This window comes from Physcomitrium patens, chromosome 25, assembly GCF_059467195.1.
Source record: "Physcomitrium patens ecotype Gransden chromosome 25, ASM5946719v1, whole genome shotgun sequence".
Classification (NCBI taxonomy): domain Eukaryota; kingdom Viridiplantae; phylum Streptophyta; class Bryopsida; order Funariales; family Funariaceae; genus Physcomitrium; species Physcomitrium patens.
In genome coordinates this window covers 15015419-15034067 of record NC_143434.1, presented here as the reverse complement: position 1 = coordinate 15034067, position 18649 = coordinate 15015419, and the positions used below count along the sequence as shown (strand labels likewise).

The 18649-nt window shown below is 39.6% G+C and overlaps 3 protein-coding genes and 1 long non-coding RNA gene across 8 annotated transcripts; 2 read left to right on the top strand and 2 right to left on the bottom strand.

Annotated features, from left to right (window-relative positions):
* The first annotated feature begins 327 nt into the window (after nucleotides 1–327).
* Nucleotides 328–3395, top strand: LOC112277478 (THO complex subunit 4A). Of its 2 annotated transcripts, none has more exons than XM_024509862.3 (5): nucleotides 328–1062; nucleotides 1701–1862; nucleotides 2229–2297; nucleotides 2481–2680; nucleotides 2889–3395. In XM_024509862.3, exons 1-5 carry the CDS (start codon nucleotides 838–840, stop codon nucleotides 3034–3036), a joined length of 804 nt encoding a protein of 267 aa, XP_024365630.1. In that variant the 5' UTR covers nucleotides 328–837; the 3' UTR covers nucleotides 3037–3395. The 2 variants fall into 2 exon arrangements, with proteins under 2 accessions (XP_024365630.1, XP_024365628.1); XM_024509860.3 differs by having other exon boundaries at nucleotides 2838–3395.
* A 6299-nt stretch (nucleotides 3396–9694) lies between these two features.
* LOC112277324 (putative transporter C405.03c) lies at nucleotides 9695–13731 on the top strand. The gene is made up of 8 exons (XM_024509480.3): nucleotides 9695–10164; nucleotides 10966–11370; nucleotides 11574–11791; nucleotides 12072–12142; nucleotides 12281–12382; nucleotides 12626–12743; nucleotides 12883–13018; nucleotides 13202–13731. The coding sequence occupies exons 1-8, from the start codon at nucleotides 10084–10086 to the stop codon at nucleotides 13247–13249; spliced, it is 1179 nt and encodes a 392-aa protein (XP_024365248.1). The 5' UTR covers nucleotides 9695–10083; the 3' UTR covers nucleotides 13250–13731.
* On the bottom strand, nucleotides 13640–18402 carry LOC149986334 (uncharacterized). Of its 4 annotated transcripts, none has more exons than XM_024509478.3 (3): nucleotides 17541–18005; nucleotides 17240–17356; nucleotides 13640–16998 (listed from the first exon to the last, which is right to left on the bottom strand). In XM_024509478.3, exon 3 carries the CDS (start codon nucleotides 16963–16965, stop codon nucleotides 13771–13773), a length of 3195 nt encoding a protein of 1064 aa, XP_024365246.1. In that variant the 5' UTR covers nucleotides 16966–16998; nucleotides 17240–17356; nucleotides 17541–18005; the 3' UTR covers nucleotides 13640–13770. The 4 variants fall into 4 exon arrangements, with proteins under 4 accessions (XP_024365246.1, XP_024365243.1, XP_073387444.1 ...); XM_024509475.3 differs by having other exon boundaries at nucleotides 17163–17356; nucleotides 17541–17675; XM_073531343.2 differs by lacking the exons at nucleotides 17240–17356; nucleotides 17541–18005 and adding an exon at nucleotides 18273–18402.
* LOC112277323 (uncharacterized) lies at nucleotides 17996–18600 on the bottom strand. Its single transcript, XR_016501030.1, has 2 exons — nucleotides 18278–18600; nucleotides 17996–18138 (listed from the first exon to the last, which is right to left on the bottom strand). It is a non-coding gene; the product is annotated as an uncharacterized LOC112277323 (long non-coding RNA).
* Between the last annotated feature and the right edge of the window lie 49 nt (nucleotides 18601–18649).

Below are 18649 nucleotides of genomic sequence, written 5' to 3'. Positions count from 1 at the left end.
AAAAGTTGAGTTGTATTGTCGTATTATCGAGGTAGTACCAAGTTCCAATGAAGCCCCAACCATCGACGAACGAACCGACGGACGGACGGAGATTGGGACGAAACTGACCGACGGCATAATTTTTATCGTTGAAGACGGCGACGTCGGACTGGTTCTGCTGCCGAGGAAGACACCGAGCGAGGAAGGAGAAGGAGATGACGAAGACGAAGCCCGAGATCTCATGCGAAGCCCGATGAAGTGCCGATGCGATTCCCCCCTTCCCATTCTCGCCACAGCCACATTTCTTAACCGCACCTTGTGTCTTGTTTCACCTCAAACATTGCCGTCTGTGTGTATGAGTACTTGAGGAAAAACAAGCTCTTCCTCTCTCTCCTGCGAGGCGCTGTTTTGAGGCGCCTCTTTGCCGTAACTTGCACTATTTGTTTCTTGGTCTGGTTCTTCTCCGAGCTCATTGGTCACTGAAGACGACGACGACAACGACGACGACCTAATGAATTAACTATGACCAGCTTCGTGTAGGGTTAGGCTTCGACCGCCGTTTAGGTATCTGCGACTGCGAGAGGTTGGACTTTGGAGCGTTTCAGACGAGGGAGTATTATTATCCGGGTTGATATTTGGAGGTTGGTGCGCAGATATCGGTGTTCGAGTTTCGTGAATGTGTGTGATAGTCTACAACGGCCTTGGGTGTTGGTTCTGTTGGCAGTGAGTGTTAGTTCCGCAGGAGATCGGAGAGGATTGGTGCTACGACTGCGGGGACTAGGGTTTCGGTTTGAAGCACGTGTACAGGACTTGCTGGTGGATTTGTGAATAAGTTGGCGCGGTTATACTACAGGATCCATGACGAGCGCGTTGGACATGTCGTTGGACGACTTGATAAAGTCGAACAAGACTGCCACGCATGGCGGGAGAGGCGGTGGTCGAGGCGCAGCAGCTCCTGTGCCTCGGCGAGTTGGAGCGACTGCTGCTGCTGAAGAGGGCTACCCCGACAGTAGAATGTCAGGGCCAGCCCGCAGACAAGTGACCCGGGCTACCGTCCGGCCGACGCCTTACGCGACCGCAAAGGCAAGCAAAGCGGCATTCCCTTATCTACTTCTATTTTGTGGCAATGACAGACTTTGAAAGAGTCGGTAGTGTTATTAAAAAAAAAAAAAAAAAAAAAAAAAAAAACGAAAGAAAGAGAAGAGAAGAGAACCAAAATCATATCAGGCACAAAAAAGACCCTTGAGGATTCACTATCTTGAATGAGAAAGTGTAGAGTATACATGAGGAACGGACCAAGATTTTATAAGGAAGACGTACTCTGGTTCAAGGGAACAGGTTTTGGTGTTTTTGGATGTTCATATGAAGGATGGATTACTATCGAAGACCCTGTGAGCGTGCTGAGCCTGAAGTTCATCTTCTGCTGGAATGCTGGGGGCCTACTTTGATGAATTTCATTCAATCAACGCTTTGATACTTGTGTATTTTGCTTCTCTGCTGGGACGCACTTGTCCGGGGAGGAGTTTATTCATATCTAAAACTTTCAGGATGTGGCTCGCTTCTTCTCCGGCGTTCGTAGCTCACTGTCTTTGCGCTGTGTAATCTGCTCGTTGATGGGCTTTCGCATGTGTTTTTGAAGAGAGCATTTGTGTGAGAGTAGTTTTGCTGATGGACTTCGTGGGTGGTGCGAACTGCCAATTATGTGTCCTCTCTGTGAACAGCCAGTCCGCCGCGCCATGGATTCACCTTGGCAACATGACATGTACGAAAACTTTGCCCCGGCTCCATCTGCAAGTGTTAGAGGGACGGGAGGAAATATTGAGACGGGCACCAAATTGTACATATCCAACCTTGATCACGGAGTATCGAACGATGACATCAAGGTAAATTCCCATCCAATCATTTATTTACTTTGGTTAAAGATTGATTTTTGTATATATATATATATATATATATATATATATTTGGTTAGGTGCAAATTCTATTATCACCTTTTTATGCATTTATCAATCAGAAGCATCGGAAGAATGTGACAGCATCCAATGCCACTCCTACTGTTATGCGTTAGCAAATGATCCTTGTGTGCAACATAATAAAATGGGCACAACTGTTGTTTGGAGGAAACCCATAGTTGCATTGCATCCTATCTTTCACATTGACACTCACATACACACACACTATTTGTTTGTTTGCAGTGTTTCATGTCAATCATATCATTTTTATTTTTTATTTTTTATTTTTTTATTCAGGAACTGTTCGGGGAGGTTGGTGATTTAAAGAGATGTTCTATTAACTATGATCGAAGTGGTCGTTCGAAGGTGAGACCACTTTTCTATATTTCGATCGAACAATTTGCATGACTATGCAGATATCTCTCACAGCTCTGCAAAAAATCGTTTAGCATCTGGAAGCAAGGCTTTCTTGTCTTCTTATCTTAAGCTGCAGCAGCGTATTTCTTTAATGAGATGGTTCTTTCCTACCGACTTGTGCTGCATAATTAGGGAACTGCGGAGGTGGTGTTCACAAGGAAACCCGATGCTGTGAATGCGATGAGGAGATACAATAACGTTCAGCTGGACGGAAAGCCAATGAAAATTGAGATGATTGGAACAAATTTAGTTGCTGCTCCAGTTCCAGCCATTCGATCCAGTGGAGCCATGGCATCACTTGCTGCTCGAGCACGTCATCTTTCTTCCACATCGTAAGTTGATTCGTTCATACTCAAGTTGCTTCCATTCGACTGCCACGAGGGTCAGATTAAGTTTCGTTGCTTCTTCGTTTTACTCGCTGGTCTTTGACCTAGGCTTTCATTTCTTGAATAGTCTACTAGCTGCTCACAAAGCGTGTTGTATCTGTAGTTTGCCTTTTGCTCGAGGACCTGTATCTGATCGAGGCAGACCTGGTAGCAGTGCACTTCGGGGACGTGGTGGTGGAAGAAGTGCTGGTGGTGTCGGAGGTAGAGGCGAACGCAGAAGTGGCCCTGCTGTAGAGAAGTCCGCGGAAGACCTGGATGCGGAGTTGGAATCTTATCATGCAGAAGCTATGCAAACAAATTAGGCTCAAGCAAAAGAAAGGACTATGCTTTCGTCTGGACTAGCTGTTTGACTAGTCATTTTAATTTTGCGCATGACATAACCTTCAGTTTCTAAATATCAGTTGCTGATCGTGGGGTATGGTTTTTGGGCTTAGCGATATCATTCTTATGATCCCTAACGTATCTAGTGTAGAGAATTCTAGTGATGTTTCATGCTCTTCCCTAGTTTCACTTCAGCTGTACCATGAACAATATTTCATGGTATTGGCTCATCTAGAAGATACAGCTGTGTTATCTTGGGCTTCATCCATTACCCAGGCATGTGGAGGTTGTGGTTTTGATGGAGTTTTATCTTATGAACTTCCCATTTTGTTCCCTGTCATATTCCGAGTAGCTCATGCTTTGCAGCAGTCCTAGTCCTGCACATTATTTCAGCCCAGATGATTTTCTACCACAATTGAGATGTGATTAAGACCTTTCAGAACTTGCATTTGATGCGACACATTAGGACTAAGCAGGAGTCAGTCAGTGATCTCTTGTTTTCTCAGTTTTCCCCTTCGTTGTAGGACTGCGTGTTACGTTTGGGCTTCTGATGTAATGACCTCCAAGTGACATTGTGAGTTTCGGATTTTATGACCTCTTTGGTACTGTTTTGGCATGTTAACTGTAACTTTTCTGGATTCTTGTTTCAGTTGAAGGTCTAGGATTTTAAGTTCAATGGTAAACCCTCGGCCAACGACGTTGTCGTCTGGAGAGTTGCTGACCTTGTTTCCTGATTTCCTGTTTCTGTTACAACTCTGTGACCACAATGGTAGGTTAAAATTTAACCTACGAAACCAACATTATTCAGACACTGTTTTGCAATCTGTCTTGTTCCATAGTTATTAATCAGAAAATTTATCAGAATCAGGACATATCAGTTGATGAAGTATACCCTTGTGGAATTCCCTCACCTTGGCATTGTATACTAACATGGTCTAAGTCGGAAGCGATCAGGTTTCATTTATTTATTTAACCAACCACATTCTCAAGTAGCTCAAGTAGGCTTTGTTTCATAGCAGAGGATGAGTGAATGCTCTTGCAGCTCTTGGGGTCACCTGGCCATGCTTGGCAGCTGGTGTCCACCATGAACAGCGTTTTTTTTTTCTCATTTGTGAACTTAAATGATATGTTTTCTACTGCAGCTTTAGTTTTGTGTCTTTATCTTCAAGGGACATTTTGGATTGTATATGATAGAGAGAGAGAGAGGCTTCAGGCTTTAGCATTCATCTGCAAAGGTAGAGCATCCTTTCAACCAAAAGCATATGTTGGGTAGAAACAATGACCTCTTTTGAGCTTTAAAAAAAACATGTGTTGGGTTCTTTGTCTTTTCTTAGTCAGTCAGCAACAGTCACGCAGCTGCTACCTTTTCTAAATTATGTCCTGAGTTTTAAAAACAAATGTGTCTACTTACATTGGTGAAGTTATTTTTTGTTTTGTTTTTGGCTTTGTTTGGGAGAGGGACCCTCATTATAGAGAATGGTTGTCAATAAAGGGTAGGCAATAGTCTCTCCTTATCCTACCATTTGCACATACCACCCTGATTGTTTATGTATATAATGTATAAATTTAAAATGTAAAATGTATATTTATTTCCTCTCTTGATTTTGGACTACAGAAGAATTGTCTAAAGGTCTAATTATTATTTAAGGTCCTTGGTAAATAGATGTCCATTTCAAGTACATTTTTCTAGTAAAAAAGAATATATTGGACATTTTCTCAAACTGGGAAAGTGGAAGCTAATTATGCTTTACTTACTCTAGAAAGTTCTAAAAACTACTATAACACAAACTATTATTGTATGAACAAAGAACTTGAGTTACACAACCTTTAATTGTTCTTTTAATCACTTCTTTTGTATTTTGATTATTAATTGATGTAAAATTAGAATATATTAAAAAGTAAATCATAAAATATAAATATATTAGAATAGTAGGAATCATTAAGTGGATTTTAAATCTAATTAGTTTATTTTTATTTTTATTTATTTTTATTTACGAAATTAACTAAAAATTACGCTTAAACTTGATAAGCTATCACAATTGTCCTTTTTTAAGTGCACTTGGGGTCCAATCTGCTTAATGTGGAGAAATTGGGGGGGCTTCTTCTACACTTTTTGGCACATAAAGTTTAGTAAAAACCCTTGCTTTAGATTTTGGGCCAAACAAGTTGTTGGGCCTTTGAAGGGTTTGCATTTGTCTTGTTCTTGCAGAACACAATTCCATACACTACGTGCATGAGTTTCAACCCCTGTTCCCAACATGCCATGGCTCTTATTTTATTGAGCTCTTATTTATTGAGCTCTTTATCGATATAATGCTTGCAGTTTGCAATCTAGCCAAAAAAAAATCATTTCTATGAGTCTGCAAATTAGAGTATATATTGATGTGCTGCACTTTACTTGTAAGTAGATTACAAAAACCCACATTTTTATTCAAAGAATCTTTCCAGTTACACTTAAAAATAAATAAATAAATAAATAAAATTGTGATAGCTTATCAAGTTAAGGAGCAATCTTGATTTTATGACAAAATTGAGAGGTAGATTTACTATTATCAAGAATACAAGGATATGCTATTATCAAGAATCTAGATTAGAAATAAAATTATAATAAATAATTCAAAAAATATTAGATTTTTAAGTTTTTATTTATTTTAACGTTTGTGTTATTAATAAAAAAATTCAAGCACTATAATATGCAATACATTTTCTTACAATTTTCATTTAGAATTATGATTAATATTTTTAATTAAACTTTAAAATATTATAAGAAAACTTTAATTAAAAATATTATAAGAAAACTTTATACATAAAATTCTATTTTGAAGTATAAATAATACTGACTTTACAATTTGTAAAAACGTTTTCTAAAGTTAAAATTTTAAGACTTTTAAATAAGATTAATTATTCTTGATACTGAGATATATGTGTAATAAATTATATTCTAAGTAAATAAAATAATAATTATTCCAATATTAAAAGTCAAGTATAAAATATAGTTTCATAATTTCTTTTGATATTATTAATTTTTTTTCAATCAAAATATGAAATTAAATTATGATTTGAAAAAATATATTAGAGCAATATTTCAACTATAATTGATACTACTACCAAATCTTAAATTTTTTCATAAATCATCTTGTACATGCTAAATATATGCAAATTAGAATTTAATGAAAATATATATATCTTTAAAAAATTATTTATACATTAAAATAAGAATTATGTAATATCATAGGTTATTTTGATTAAAGGTTCGAATAAGATTCTACTTATGTCCAAAATATTGAAATAGCAATATTTTAGTTGTCTAATCTTACTCAAACTTTTTATATAGAATAAGCTTAGGAGGTCTTTAATATAGAGATAGAAGGTAAGATGTTATAAGTTTTAAATCCTTTAGTTAATTTAAATTTACAAGTCACAAGTGGTTGATTGAATATTTCGAAAAATTAGTTTCAAAATCCTAAGAAGAAAAGATGAGGTAGAATATGTTTTTATGTTACATAAGATAAATATTGTTACTCTTTGAAATTTGCAATATGCACAATTCAAGAGGTAGTTTTACAAAAGATTAAGAATTTAAGTAAAATTAAAATAAATTCAACTATATATATCTATATATATATATATATATATATATATATATTATATAAATTATAGAATAATAATATAAGCTAACATATTCAAAATTAAAACTAAAAAATATTCAATTATATTCTATAGCATCTTTTTTTTTACTTTATATTGTTTTCAAAAACTAAAGAATAAAAAAATGAAAAAATAAAAAAACTTCATCAAGTAAAAATCTTTATAAGGTTCTTTTACCATGGCCCATCAAAATAGAATTTTATGTATAAAGACCTCTTTATTAGTATATGCTTAATTAGTTTTCATAGACAAGTGAAATTATATTTTAAAAATAGCTATCATTACATTTAATCTTTAAGAGTTAAAATGATTATTTCTAATTTTATTTTTAAATTTCTTGGTAATTCCATAAAATTATAGATGCTATTCTTTTGAAATTTATTATTATTTATTTTTGAAAATTTAATAGATAAAACTAGTTATAAAAAATAAAATCATAAATTTAATGATACATCAAATATTTTAAATCAATAAAGAAAATATGTAAAAGACATAAGAATTTTATCTATGATTAATTTTTAAAACACTTGATTAAATACTTAGAGTGAAGACATGTTATATACTACTTAGATGCAAGTTTACAAGTAAAAGCATACAAAAATAGATGGAAGCTATAAATTAAGCTATAAATTTTAAATATATAGCTATTCTTAAGTAATAAACTTTATTACAATAAAATAGATGGAAACTATATTCTTATTATATTTATAGCTATAAATTATATATTCTTAATTTATGATAATTTTTTTATGAATTACGTCATATATCATATTATTGTAATAAAAATTATTTTCTAAAAATGACTCATAAATTTAGATAAAATAATTTTTATTAATTTTAAAAATATTAATAATATAAATAATAAATTTAATAATTTTATTACTTTATAATAAAAATATTACTATAAAATTATATATTATATTTTTTAATTTTTTAAACTAATTTTTTAAAATTATAATAATAATGATAATTATATATACATATATATATATATATATATATACATATATATATATATATATATATATATATATCTCCAAAAAATATTTAATTTTATTTTATTATAAATATTTTCACATCACAACTTTAAAAAATTATAGATTATCTAAGTTTAAGTTATTATATATAAAATTATGTTATTTTTGGTAATAATAGGCTATATTTTAAAGAAATTAACTTAAAGTAATAATATTATATTTTTTAATTTAATTTTGATAATAATAATAATAATAAAAATAATATCATTGCATGACTTTTTGTAGACAAACATTGCCAAATTTTTAGTACATATATATATATATATATATATAATTTTATTCTATTATAGAGTGGTTGTATGACTCATTAAGAATTTTTTAAAAATTATAAATTAAAATATAATATCAAAATTTAATATTGGGTATAGTATTTAGAAAAAATTAGCATGTGGATAATAAAAATTATATAATGGACAGAACTAAGGAGCCAAACTTTATTTTTTAGTAAGTCCATAATATCAAATTTAATCTAGAGCTAACAACATGTTATTTAGACAGTACTAGAATTACAATCATTGTTTAATAATTTTATTTGATATTTTATTGTAAAATAAAGTAAAATAAAAATAAATAATAAAAAACCAAAATAATAATAAAAAAAAAACAAAAAAACTCTGAGAGGTTCGCAATATGCAATGCCAAATAGTTTTTTTTTACATTTTTTTTAAGAAATACCAAGAAACATTTTTATAAATAAATAATATATAGATTTTTTCAAATATTTTATATATAGCTAGATATATTTCTTTAAGAATCTCTCTATTTTTAAATTTTTTCTATAGAAGCAACCTATAATTTGGATGCTAAATATGTAAGTTTTGTAATATATACAAAACTTTTATATTTCATTCTTGCTAGCTAGTGTATATAGAGACAAGATTGAAGCCATTTTTAATTTTGATTTTATCTTTCAATTATTTAATTTTTTATTTTATTTTCTTTACTTTCTTTTTATTTGACATTATAAATTATAAATTAATTTAATTTAAAATTTTCTTCTTAATAATACAAGAGTGTGTTTTTGTATAATAGCTTTTTTGATTCATTTACTTGATACTAAATGCTATTGGTTCCTAAGTAACTATATATTATGATTTTATTTTATTTGATGGTTAATAAGGTTACTATATATTATGATTTTATTTTAGAAACAAGGGATATTATTCATAAAATTCTATCATTTTATTAGATTTGGTAACACTTTTTGATACATTTTAAAATATATTCAATTTTTCTTCAATATATTTTAAAATAACAGATTCCCATGTAAACAACTCAGAAACTTACTCACGGCTTAATACACAACTGGTAAAGCAATTTGGGACCTATGACCGAAAAGAGGCCCCCGTTGACCCTATTAACAAAGGACCTAGTTCTCTCATCCCTACCAGTTATAGAAACCAAGACCTATTACCATTATATACATTTAGGGGAACAAGAATCATGTCATTGGATGGGGTTTTAGATATAAGCCGTCCTCTAATATAAAGTTTTATTTAATCATGAGGATGAATGCATGAGTGAATGAATTTATTTTATGCACTCTCCAACAAATCCACATTTTCATTCATTCGTTCATTAACTAATTCATTCATTCATTCATGTATACATGAAGTCTGTGAACGTGACGCAAAACTTAGATTCTGTAACTGGCAGTGGAAAAAATATAATAAAAGTGACTTGTCACAAACTTCGTAATCAACCAATCAACACCCCATATCGTGGAGTGAAAAGAACTCTCAAAGGAAAGGAGAAGGAGGAGGAGGAGCGACGAGAGGTCGGCGACTAGCGGTCATACAAATGGCAGCGGCAGTCGGGAGGGGGGCTGAGGCTAAGCTTCCCCCACCCATCAGTCGGGGGACTGGGGTGGGTTGAGTTGAGTTGTGCTCTTGTGCTGCGGCGCGAGCTCCTCTTGTGCTGCTGAGCCACGCCTGTTCTCGCAGAGCTAGCTCTCAGCGCATCTCTCCTCGCAGCCTCAGTTCGGTTGCTGGCTCGCTTGCTTGCTTGATGCTGGTTCACCTCCCAGATCAGGCCACAGCCCCATCTCCGAATTTTTGTTTTTGTTACAGTTTTTCTAACGTTTCTACGCGTTGAGAGGGGGGGGGGGGGTGGGGATCGTGATCGAGAGAGTGTTAGATCTAGAAGCTCGCAGCTGGGATCATGGAGATGTGGGCGTGGTTAACCTTTTGGATCTTGTGAATTAATTTCCTAGTCTTGATAGGGAGATTTTGCAGTGATCTCTGGATTTGCCAAAGAGGGCTCGGATCGTAAGCAAGGAGGAGGAGGAGGAGGAGGAGGAGATAACTGAGAGCGGAGACCTCGAGATATATATATATATATATTATGGGGTGGCGTCACAAGGCGGGATTAGTTTTGATCGCCTCTGTCGTTTTGATATGGGTCACGTCAGCAGAGGTTACGCAGGTTTGTTGCTCGGCTACCATTCACACACTTAGGTTTCTTGAGCTTTTTCGGCATGAAAGAACGGTAAAACAATTTAGATTGCTTTAGATTCAAAATGTTACGTTGCTAGTTCTTCAGAGTGAGTCCGAATTGGAAAATTTTTGAATTTTTTCTTTTGTCTGACTGCTTGGATCACAATTGTTACAGTGCTTCTTGAGGTCTTGCAAATGTTTTCGGTAGCCTACAATCTCCATTGCTTTTCTTAGTGATGCTCATTGGGAACCAAGTCAAGAAGTGCACTGTAAAGTCCACGCTGGCTCACTTTCACTGACATTCTGTTTTTAAAGGCAGGAATGGTGCAGGGAATGTCACATTGATAGGCTTAATAAGAGAGGGGAAGTTTAACCAGAGCCTTGTCGACCGAATGCTTCAGCAATCTCTTGATATTTCTACACCCAGTTTTAGTCAGTATAGGGATCGTCTAGTTAATTAGAGTGTTGCACGTGGTATATAGAATATACTTCAGCTCACAGATGTTTGTCTCACTGGCATCCGTAGGAATGTTTTAGCAGTTATCTAGGCAATGTTAAAGTATACTTCTAATTTGAGTCCTCGTTAAGCAGAATTACGAAACTAGAGTTCCATTCAAGCACCAGCCAATGTGCCCGAAATATTGTACTTTCCGTCACCTGGCGAGACTTCTTTTTCAATAGTCAACAGGTTTTTATTTATGTATGAATGTATGTATGGTATTTGCATTCTTTTAAAAATATATAAGTGCCGTGTCTCCGTATAAGAATAAGTGATGTGGATCTGTCGCAGAGCATTTTTGAAGCCTACAAGCACCCATTCGTGCTCACGTACTTAGGAGCCTCGTTACTAGTTATTTACCTACCTGTGTCGTACTTGAAGGATCACATCTGTGATCACTACCAAAGAAAGAACAGATTGAAACCCAAAAACTCAATCAACCATGGTACCAAACTGTCTTCATTGCCGGGGTCACCCATGCGATCAAGCGATGTGGACAAGACATCGGAGCTTGATCTTGAGAAGATGATCCTTTTGAAGGAGATCAACTCCGAGAAACAAGATCCACAGTCTATCCACCCTTTTCTGTACAAGAGCAGCGGAGGTGTGGAGGAGTTAAAGAATACGGTGGTTTATACGACATGGGAAATGGCGAAGATTAGCATGGTTATGGCCCCTCTCTGGATCATTACAGAGGTAATTAAGAAGCCTGTGATAACCTTAATCCATGCATTCACACATATATGTGGGTGGTTATCTGGAAGTTTGCGCTGTTAGTCTCATCGAATGTCATGCTTGCAAAGTGGACCTGAGTGTGCCCTATTCGTGTACTGAAATACTCCGTCTTCTGATTATTTTCTGAGCCGATCTGTGTTTTTTATTTTTTATTTTTTTTGCAGTATTTGTCGAACGCCGCATTAGCACTTACAAGCGTGGCTAGCACCACGATCTTGTCATCAACAGCAGGACTGTTCACTCTTTTATTTGGGGTGTTTCTAGGTCAAGATTCTCTCAATCTCTCCAAGGTGGTTGCAGTGTTAGTTAGCATTACTGGAGTGGCCATGACTACTTTGGGCAAGACTTGGTCGACCAAGGATAACAGCGAGTCATTGAATGAGTAAGTAGTGATCTTGTCTGCTTCGATGCTATCTTTCGGTACTAGTTTGGACTAGCCTTCATCTTGTCGCAACACTGATACAATACTCAAACCTTACCGCTTTGAAGTATTAGTCCTCAACCATTTTTTTAGTTAAGTCGTGTTTATTCATTTTGTTGGCCTCTGAAAGTTGCACAATTATGCGATGTCCATGGGACTGCTGAATGATTGGTCTTATTTTTTGATTGTTTACCTCTTGCATAAACAAAGAAAGATAACGTATTGCGATGCTTTGTGACAGCCTTGACCAGCATTCTTTGGCTGGAGATTTCCTAGGTCTTCTCTCTGCTGTTATGTACGGTCTTTTTACAGGTACTTGATCAGGTTCTTCGAAACATTTGCGTTTAACCGCCCTCGTCCAACTTGAGGACAACGTCGTGTGTGTATGTAATGAATTTAGAATAATTTTAACCCCTAAAACTCTAGTTGTATTCTGTGTTGTATCTGCAGTGATGCTGAAGAAATATGGAGGAGAAGAGGGCCAAGGTGTTGACGTGCAGAAAATGTTTGGCTTCATTGGGTTTTTCACATTAATTGGCGCTTGGTGGCTTAGTAAGTACATCACGATTTTGATGCTTTTTCAATCAATTTCTTTACAGTTCATGGGCATCAAATCCATTCTCTTCCCCCCCCCCCCCCCCCCTCCCCTGCAGCGTACACTCCATACAGGTGTTGGATATATTCTGGCTCTTCCTATGAAGGACCATAGATGAGGCAAAGCTGGCTGCCTGACTATGCCGCGCTATGTTGCGTCGTGCTGATTGTATCTAGCATTATCGATTGTTGCAAGTGCAGTTTTCCCTTTACATGCACTGGGACTGGAGCCTTCATTTAGTGTCCCGACGTCCTTGAAAGTAGACGAGGTTGTTCTAGCGAATGGCTTTGTTGGAAGCGTTCTCTCAGATTATTTCTGGTAGCATTCTCCCTCTCCTTCAGGTTCTGCAGCTCAGTATTTGACACTGCTGCTTTTTGCATACATTCTATACCCATGCTCTTAAACTGATACAACTACAGTTGGTAATCTGAGGCGGCGATGGTAAACTACTGTGTAGGGCCATGTCTGTTGTGTGGACGAATCCTCTGGTTGCAACACTCGGCATGTCCTTAACCATCCCACTAGCGATGCTGGCTGACATGGTACTGCATGGACGCCATTATTCTTTCATCTACTTTCTTGGTTCTACTCAGGTACTCGTTTCTACCACTGCTACTGACGTATTTCACACCCAGCGCGGTTGAGTTTGCGGGCTGTTGTCGCAAACGTTTTAACTGGTGTTTGCTCCACTTGTGTACATCGACTAGACTAATCATAGACTTCTGAAGATGGCGTTTAAAGATGGTGCCTTAATTTTGTCGATGTTACTCCCGCAGGTGTTTGCAGGATTTGTGATAGCCAATCTGACAGAACGATTCTCCTAGAAGCTGGGAGTGTAAAGTAACGGGGCCCGACACCAATACGAGTAATCCTTCGAGGTGCAATAAGCTTGTTCTTAGACACCACTGTTTTGTGTCGGAGAGATGCAAATAGCCGTAGGCCTGATTTATTTCCTGTCTATATTTCCATCATTGGAGCTATCCTCTAGACACACAATGCACGTTCTCTGGAACATGAACGTAGTTTTAAGTAGTGCGCTGAGAAACTCAAGGCGGGGATTCGGCTACCACTTCGAATTCGGTTAGAAGGCTTGTCGATAAAGAGAGTGTAGAGATTGAGGATGGCACATCCCCTATTAGATTTTGTGGTCAGAGAAGGCTTCCAATGAGGAATAAAGCATAGAAATTGGTACGAACACTACAAACTGTTAGTCATAAGCTGAACATGGTGTTGAAGTCCCGGGATGGAACTGATTCTCATTAATGTACAATTCTTCACAGAAACCTGAGGAGCTGTTTTTTTTCTAGTTGAGTATTGTACAAGGGCAGGTCGTTGTGTTGCCTCGTCAAAAATCCTGTTTCAAAATGTCAGCTATTGTTAAACTAGCGTACTTCTTTTGACTCCCTTTGAGGATCTTCCTCACTGTGTCGGCGTCTCTACGTGCCGACCTGCCAAAGCTGTGACCATCCCCTGCAACGCTCTCCTCGTCACTGCTGTCTGTCGGTCTTCTGCTTTTGCTCGCTTTTAATCCGAACCGCTGCGGCCATGTGAACAGCCTCCCTGCACAAAACGGCATCGCCTGCCCCCCTTTCCCTCGTCGGCTGGATTTGAGCCCTTCCCCAAAGCCCCAGCCTGCTTGAATTGGTTTACCCGGTGAGATGGATGCAGTCTCGTCTCGGAAGCTACTACCCCACCGCCGTCTTGATGTCAGTATAGAAGGACTATCCTCTTCAACTTTCCAGTCCCTCGGGTTCGGTGGTATAGATTCATGGTCTACTTCCTCACTTGCACGACGAAGAGGGAGTGGAAGTGGAGGTGGCTTTGGCTTCCTGGTGCTTAGATTCGAGGCTGATATGGGGATCTCTCTCACCAGATCAGGCGCGAAGTTCACGCGGCGTTTTGGAGCCGCTTTCGGTTGCACAGGGCTCTGTTTTTCAAGAGAGATACCTCTGTAGAGACTTGCTACGAAAACCTCTGAGGATTTCTCTTGAAACGACAGACGCCGTGGTGTCGTCATTCCTCTCTTGGTAGGGGTACCTAATGATGAATAGCTTTCGTGTAGCTGGCTGGTCACGTATGGCACCCAGGCATTGCGATTCTTTGGTGTCTCTTGCGGTGTTTTCATGCTTCCCACCTCCGAATCCTCCTTGCGCACCTCTGACACTGTCGTAACAATGTCTTTAGTAGTATTCCTCGGACTTCCTTGAGCTTTCTTAGAGCTTGCCATCTCCGAAACCTCCTTGCGCACTTCTGGCACCGTCGTGACAATGTCTTCAGTAGGCTTTCTCGGATTTCCCTGAGCTATATTGGGGTTTCTCATATCCCAAACCTCCTCGGATACCTTGGGTACTGCTCTGATCATGTTTCTGTATTTGTTGCTGAAATCTAGGGGAAACAGGAACTCTAAGTCAGCATCGTCTAATTCATCAAGCCATGGCTCCCGTTGTTCTGCTTCTTGAAAGTAGTGTAACTCGGGAGAACTTGAATGTTGCTGATATGTGTCCGCCAGCGTCGTTACTTCGCAAGCGTCGTCTAGATCCTCCTCTGAAGACGTTTCTCCCAACTCATCGGCCACATTGTACGTAAACGGAGGAAAAGGTAGTTCTCCGAACCCAGTTTTCCGCGGTGTCTCCAAGTCGGAAGACTCGTAATTGTTCAACTCGCACGAGGAATCCCGCGGCGCACGATTCTTCTTTCGCATCTCAGAGTCATGCGACAGGAAATGGGAGACTTCCTTGGGCTCCTGCGAAAGCACAGAACGGGGAGATACGCTGATCTCCGACGCTATTTTATGGGCCTGGGGGAAATAGGCAAATTTGTCATCGAACGGTGACAGGCTCAAGTGGAATGGCTCTTGATCGACCGAGAACAATGACGTTGGCGAAAGTCTGCAAGTGAAAGAGGACGGTGAAGGATAATCACTGTGGGACCCGTCCTCACGATTCCGAGCATCTGAATCCACCTTCGCCGATGCCGTTTTTTGACCGAGATCGAAGGTTCTCAGATTCAGGAAGGCTTCGAAGTTAGTGAAGTTAGTCGGAGCATACTTTTGGTCTCTCATTTTCGCACCATCAGCAGGTGCTCCGATGTCCAGTTCCTGAAAATCCTCAAAGTCTGAAGTGGGCTCACGTTCAGGTGGCGGTTTCCATCTCCATCGCCGAAATGAAGGATCGGCTTGAATATCCTCTTCTGTCCTTCTCGGCGACGAGTACCACAGAACTGTTTCCTCTCTCACTGGTTCCATACTTCTCACTGCAACCTTTGGTGGGCTCTGGATTGTTTCATTCCACGAGTGAAGTAATTCCGGCGATGCAGCACCCGCTTGCATCTTTTCCATCATCGGGCTCGAGAAAGATGGATTAGGTGAAAGAGGCCGAGAGGGCGACCGCTCCGTCGCTGGGCTCGAAACAGATGGAGAAGATCTCTCCAACATCGGACAGAACAGAGATGGCACAGGTGACAGAGGTGGAAGAGATGACTTCTCCATCACTGGGCTCGAAAGTGATGGCATGGGTGACAAAGTTGGCCTCCGAATATCACCAAGAGCTTCCGCATCAGCACTCGACATCCCAATTGACGCCCCTTGCTCTCCTGGGTTTACCTCTTTTCGGTCATCAGGCTCCAAAGCATCTAGTCCCGCATGCTCATCGGATAGACGCGGTGCAATTTCACCAGCTCCTATCCTCGTGGATGATTTTCGCCCCTTTGCGGATTCACTCTCCTCTATTCTTTTCAATACTTGCAAGATCCTTGCAAAGGCCTCGTCACCTCTCGGCAGGCTCGCCACTCTGGTAATATCTCGTTTCATTTCCTCACAAGACTCCCTGAATGATTCGGCAGGTCCGATGCCTGTTGTTGTTGTTCTTGCATCTGCGTCTGAGAGTCTGTGCTCTTGAACCTCCTCCGTTACCTCCAACGGGTGATGGTGCACTCTACTTAAAAGTAATGGCGATCCAACTTTCGACGTCGTGCTGACAGTCGCCACGCTTGACTCCGTATTCGTCTCCGCCATAGTCCTATCTGCCTGCGCCATGTTTGACATCCAGAACGACCATTCTTGATCCAAATCCTGCTCCTCCAGGCCTAGCTTTCGCAACACACACGCGGATGTCCCTCCTGGTGCTGAAGATCTCACTCGGTGCTGATGATCGTCCGCACCAAGGGTCGCTGCACCACCACCACCTTCAGGTAACTGCAACAAAAGAGGATTCAGCGGCTCCATGTAAAGGTCTGCCGGAAGATCCTCCAAGGAAATCCTCCGCTTTCTCCTCTCTTTGAGTTTCCTGTTCGGCGTAGCGGGCACAATGCTGGTGTTGACATTCTTAACCTCCGTAATCGCTTTAGTCTGATTACTATCCCCATAGTTACAAATCAAGTTACCATTCAAATGCCCGTTGGGGTCTCTACGAAACTCCTTGTGTCTCTCCACCAGCTTGGGCGGGAGATACTCATTCTCCAACGACAACTCGACGAGCTCCACATTTGATGCTGGCCGACGTGCCATCACGAACGTGGAGCTAACGAGTCCTGCTAGATACATCTTGAATGCTTCCCTGAGATGACCACCTCCACCCTGCAACAATAGTCATTAGATCAGACAGAATAACTCAGCCAATTCTTCTACACACCACTTCCAAAAACATCGTTTTGCTAGAGCAGTAGGGAGAAGTTGCTGGCTTCCACAAGATCAAATTATCTCTCAGGTGCTTATGATTGCATGGCACTCGTGCGACATACAGAAAAGATAGCATTTACGATTAGTGAAGATTGACTCGAGAAATTTCCGGGGGGCGATTGATCAATGAAACATATACTTCTTCTGTCTTGACAAGTGAGGAGGCTTGCTACTCGCATCAGCTTGTCGGGTAAATATAATGATTGGAAAGTAGAGGTGACGATAGCGGAAAATGCCGCCCTGCTGATATCGCGACCTGGATTGAATTTGAAATTAGACTCCGAATTTGGTGCTGGCGGTGAAGGAAGCCGTTGTGGACTGACTTTGGGAGAATGATATGGTCCCAACTCCTCATCGAACAAAGCGACTAGCGAGCATTGGAACTAGTGAGGCAAATACGACGAACTAGTCAAGCTTGAGGCTCAAGCTGATGTTCTCACCTCGGCCTGTGGAGATCGATCAAGTCGATGCTGAAACGATCCTTTCTCGCTTGTAATCCAACCACGTCGCGAGCGCCAAATCGAATACCACTGATAAGTTCTCTAGCAAGCTCCTACCCACTGAAAGTACCCAAAACATAAAATAAATCTGAGTTCCTAACCTTCTCTCTGTACGAACTCTCTCGCCAACGTTTACGACCCCAATCCTTCGTGTCAATTCCTCACACCGACTCCACTTATCCAGTGGGTGTAACGAATTCTCTAACACAAACAACCTATTATCAATTTTTTCCTTTTTTCTTTTTTCTTCTTCTGCTTCTTCTTCTTCTACATCTGCATTGGATCTTTTCGATGGAAGTGCTTGCGCCTAGTATTGAAGCGAATCATGCGACAAGAGTGACATCACGAGGAGGTAAAAATGAGAGCTACAACTCCCGTCTATGGCTCCGTTCTCGCTGAAAGTACACTCTCGAGGGCAGTGGTGCTTCAATTCTCATGTTCATATATTCAATCTCCACTCCCGACCTGCTCAACCCAGTTCCCCGCAACCCCCACCTCACGCGCCTCTCCCCTCCCGCACCAGCTCCAAGCAAAATGTCTACCAAAACGAAACAAAAACAAAAATCACATCGGATCACACTGCAAACTATTTACATTAAGCGATGGGAAAAAGCTACCACCATCGAAACGACAATCCTCTTTACACACATGCGGCAAGTGATTGGATTGTACCCAACTGCAACTGGTTTTCCTGAACTACCGATCCACTGCTTTCCACGCTGAAGAAGTTTCGCCACCTCCTCTGGCAGCGGAGTCCGCGTCCCGGAGGCCACGCGAGAGCAGGGCCACAAAAGCCAAGGGGCATTGTCAACGAGTCGATGGAGGAAGCAGGTCGGCGTTGAACCAGTCATCGTCCCAACTTTAGGTTGCCGTGCCCAGTGGATCGCCTCCACAGCGTGCTTCGCCTAAACTTGGCCCCATGAAAAAGGCCAGGGAATTGTGAACCCAGCGGCCGTTTCGTCGGTTGTAGCATCTCGCTCTCGTCCGCATCCTCCCGAAATCTGTGAACCCTTTGCATGTACTCTCTGTGTCATGCTCCGGGTCAGTTC

Coding starts and splice junctions, on each gene's coding strand:
- LOC112277478 (XM_024509860.3), top strand. CDS start 838: ATGACGAGCGCGTTGGACATGTCGTTGGACGACTTGATAAAGTCGAAC. Junction 1,863..2,228: donor TATCGAACGATGACATCAAG/GTAAATTCCCAT, acceptor TTTTTTATTCAG/GAACTGTTCGGGGAGGTTGG. Junction 2,298..2,480: donor ATCGAAGTGGTCGTTCGAAG/GTGAGACCACTT, acceptor CTGCATAATTAG/GGAACTGCGGAGGTGGTGTT.
- LOC112277324 (XM_024509480.3), top strand. CDS start 10,084: ATGGGGTGGCGTCACAAGGCGGGATTAGTTTTGATCGCCTCTGTCGTT. Junction 10,165..10,965: donor CGTCAGCAGAGGTTACGCAG/GTTTGTTGCTCG, acceptor GATCTGTCGCAG/AGCATTTTTGAAGCCTACAA. Junction 12,744..12,882: donor GTTCTCTCAGATTATTTCTG/GTAGCATTCTCC, acceptor ACTACTGTGTAG/GGCCATGTCTGTTGTGTGGA.
- LOC149986334 (XM_024509475.3), bottom strand. CDS start 17,279: ATGCGAGTAGCAAGCCTCCTCACTTGTCAAGACAGAAGAAGTATATGT. Junction 16,999..17,162: donor TCGTAAATGCTATCTTTTCT/GTATGTCGCACG, acceptor CTATTGTTGCAG/GGTGGAGGTGGTCATCTCAG.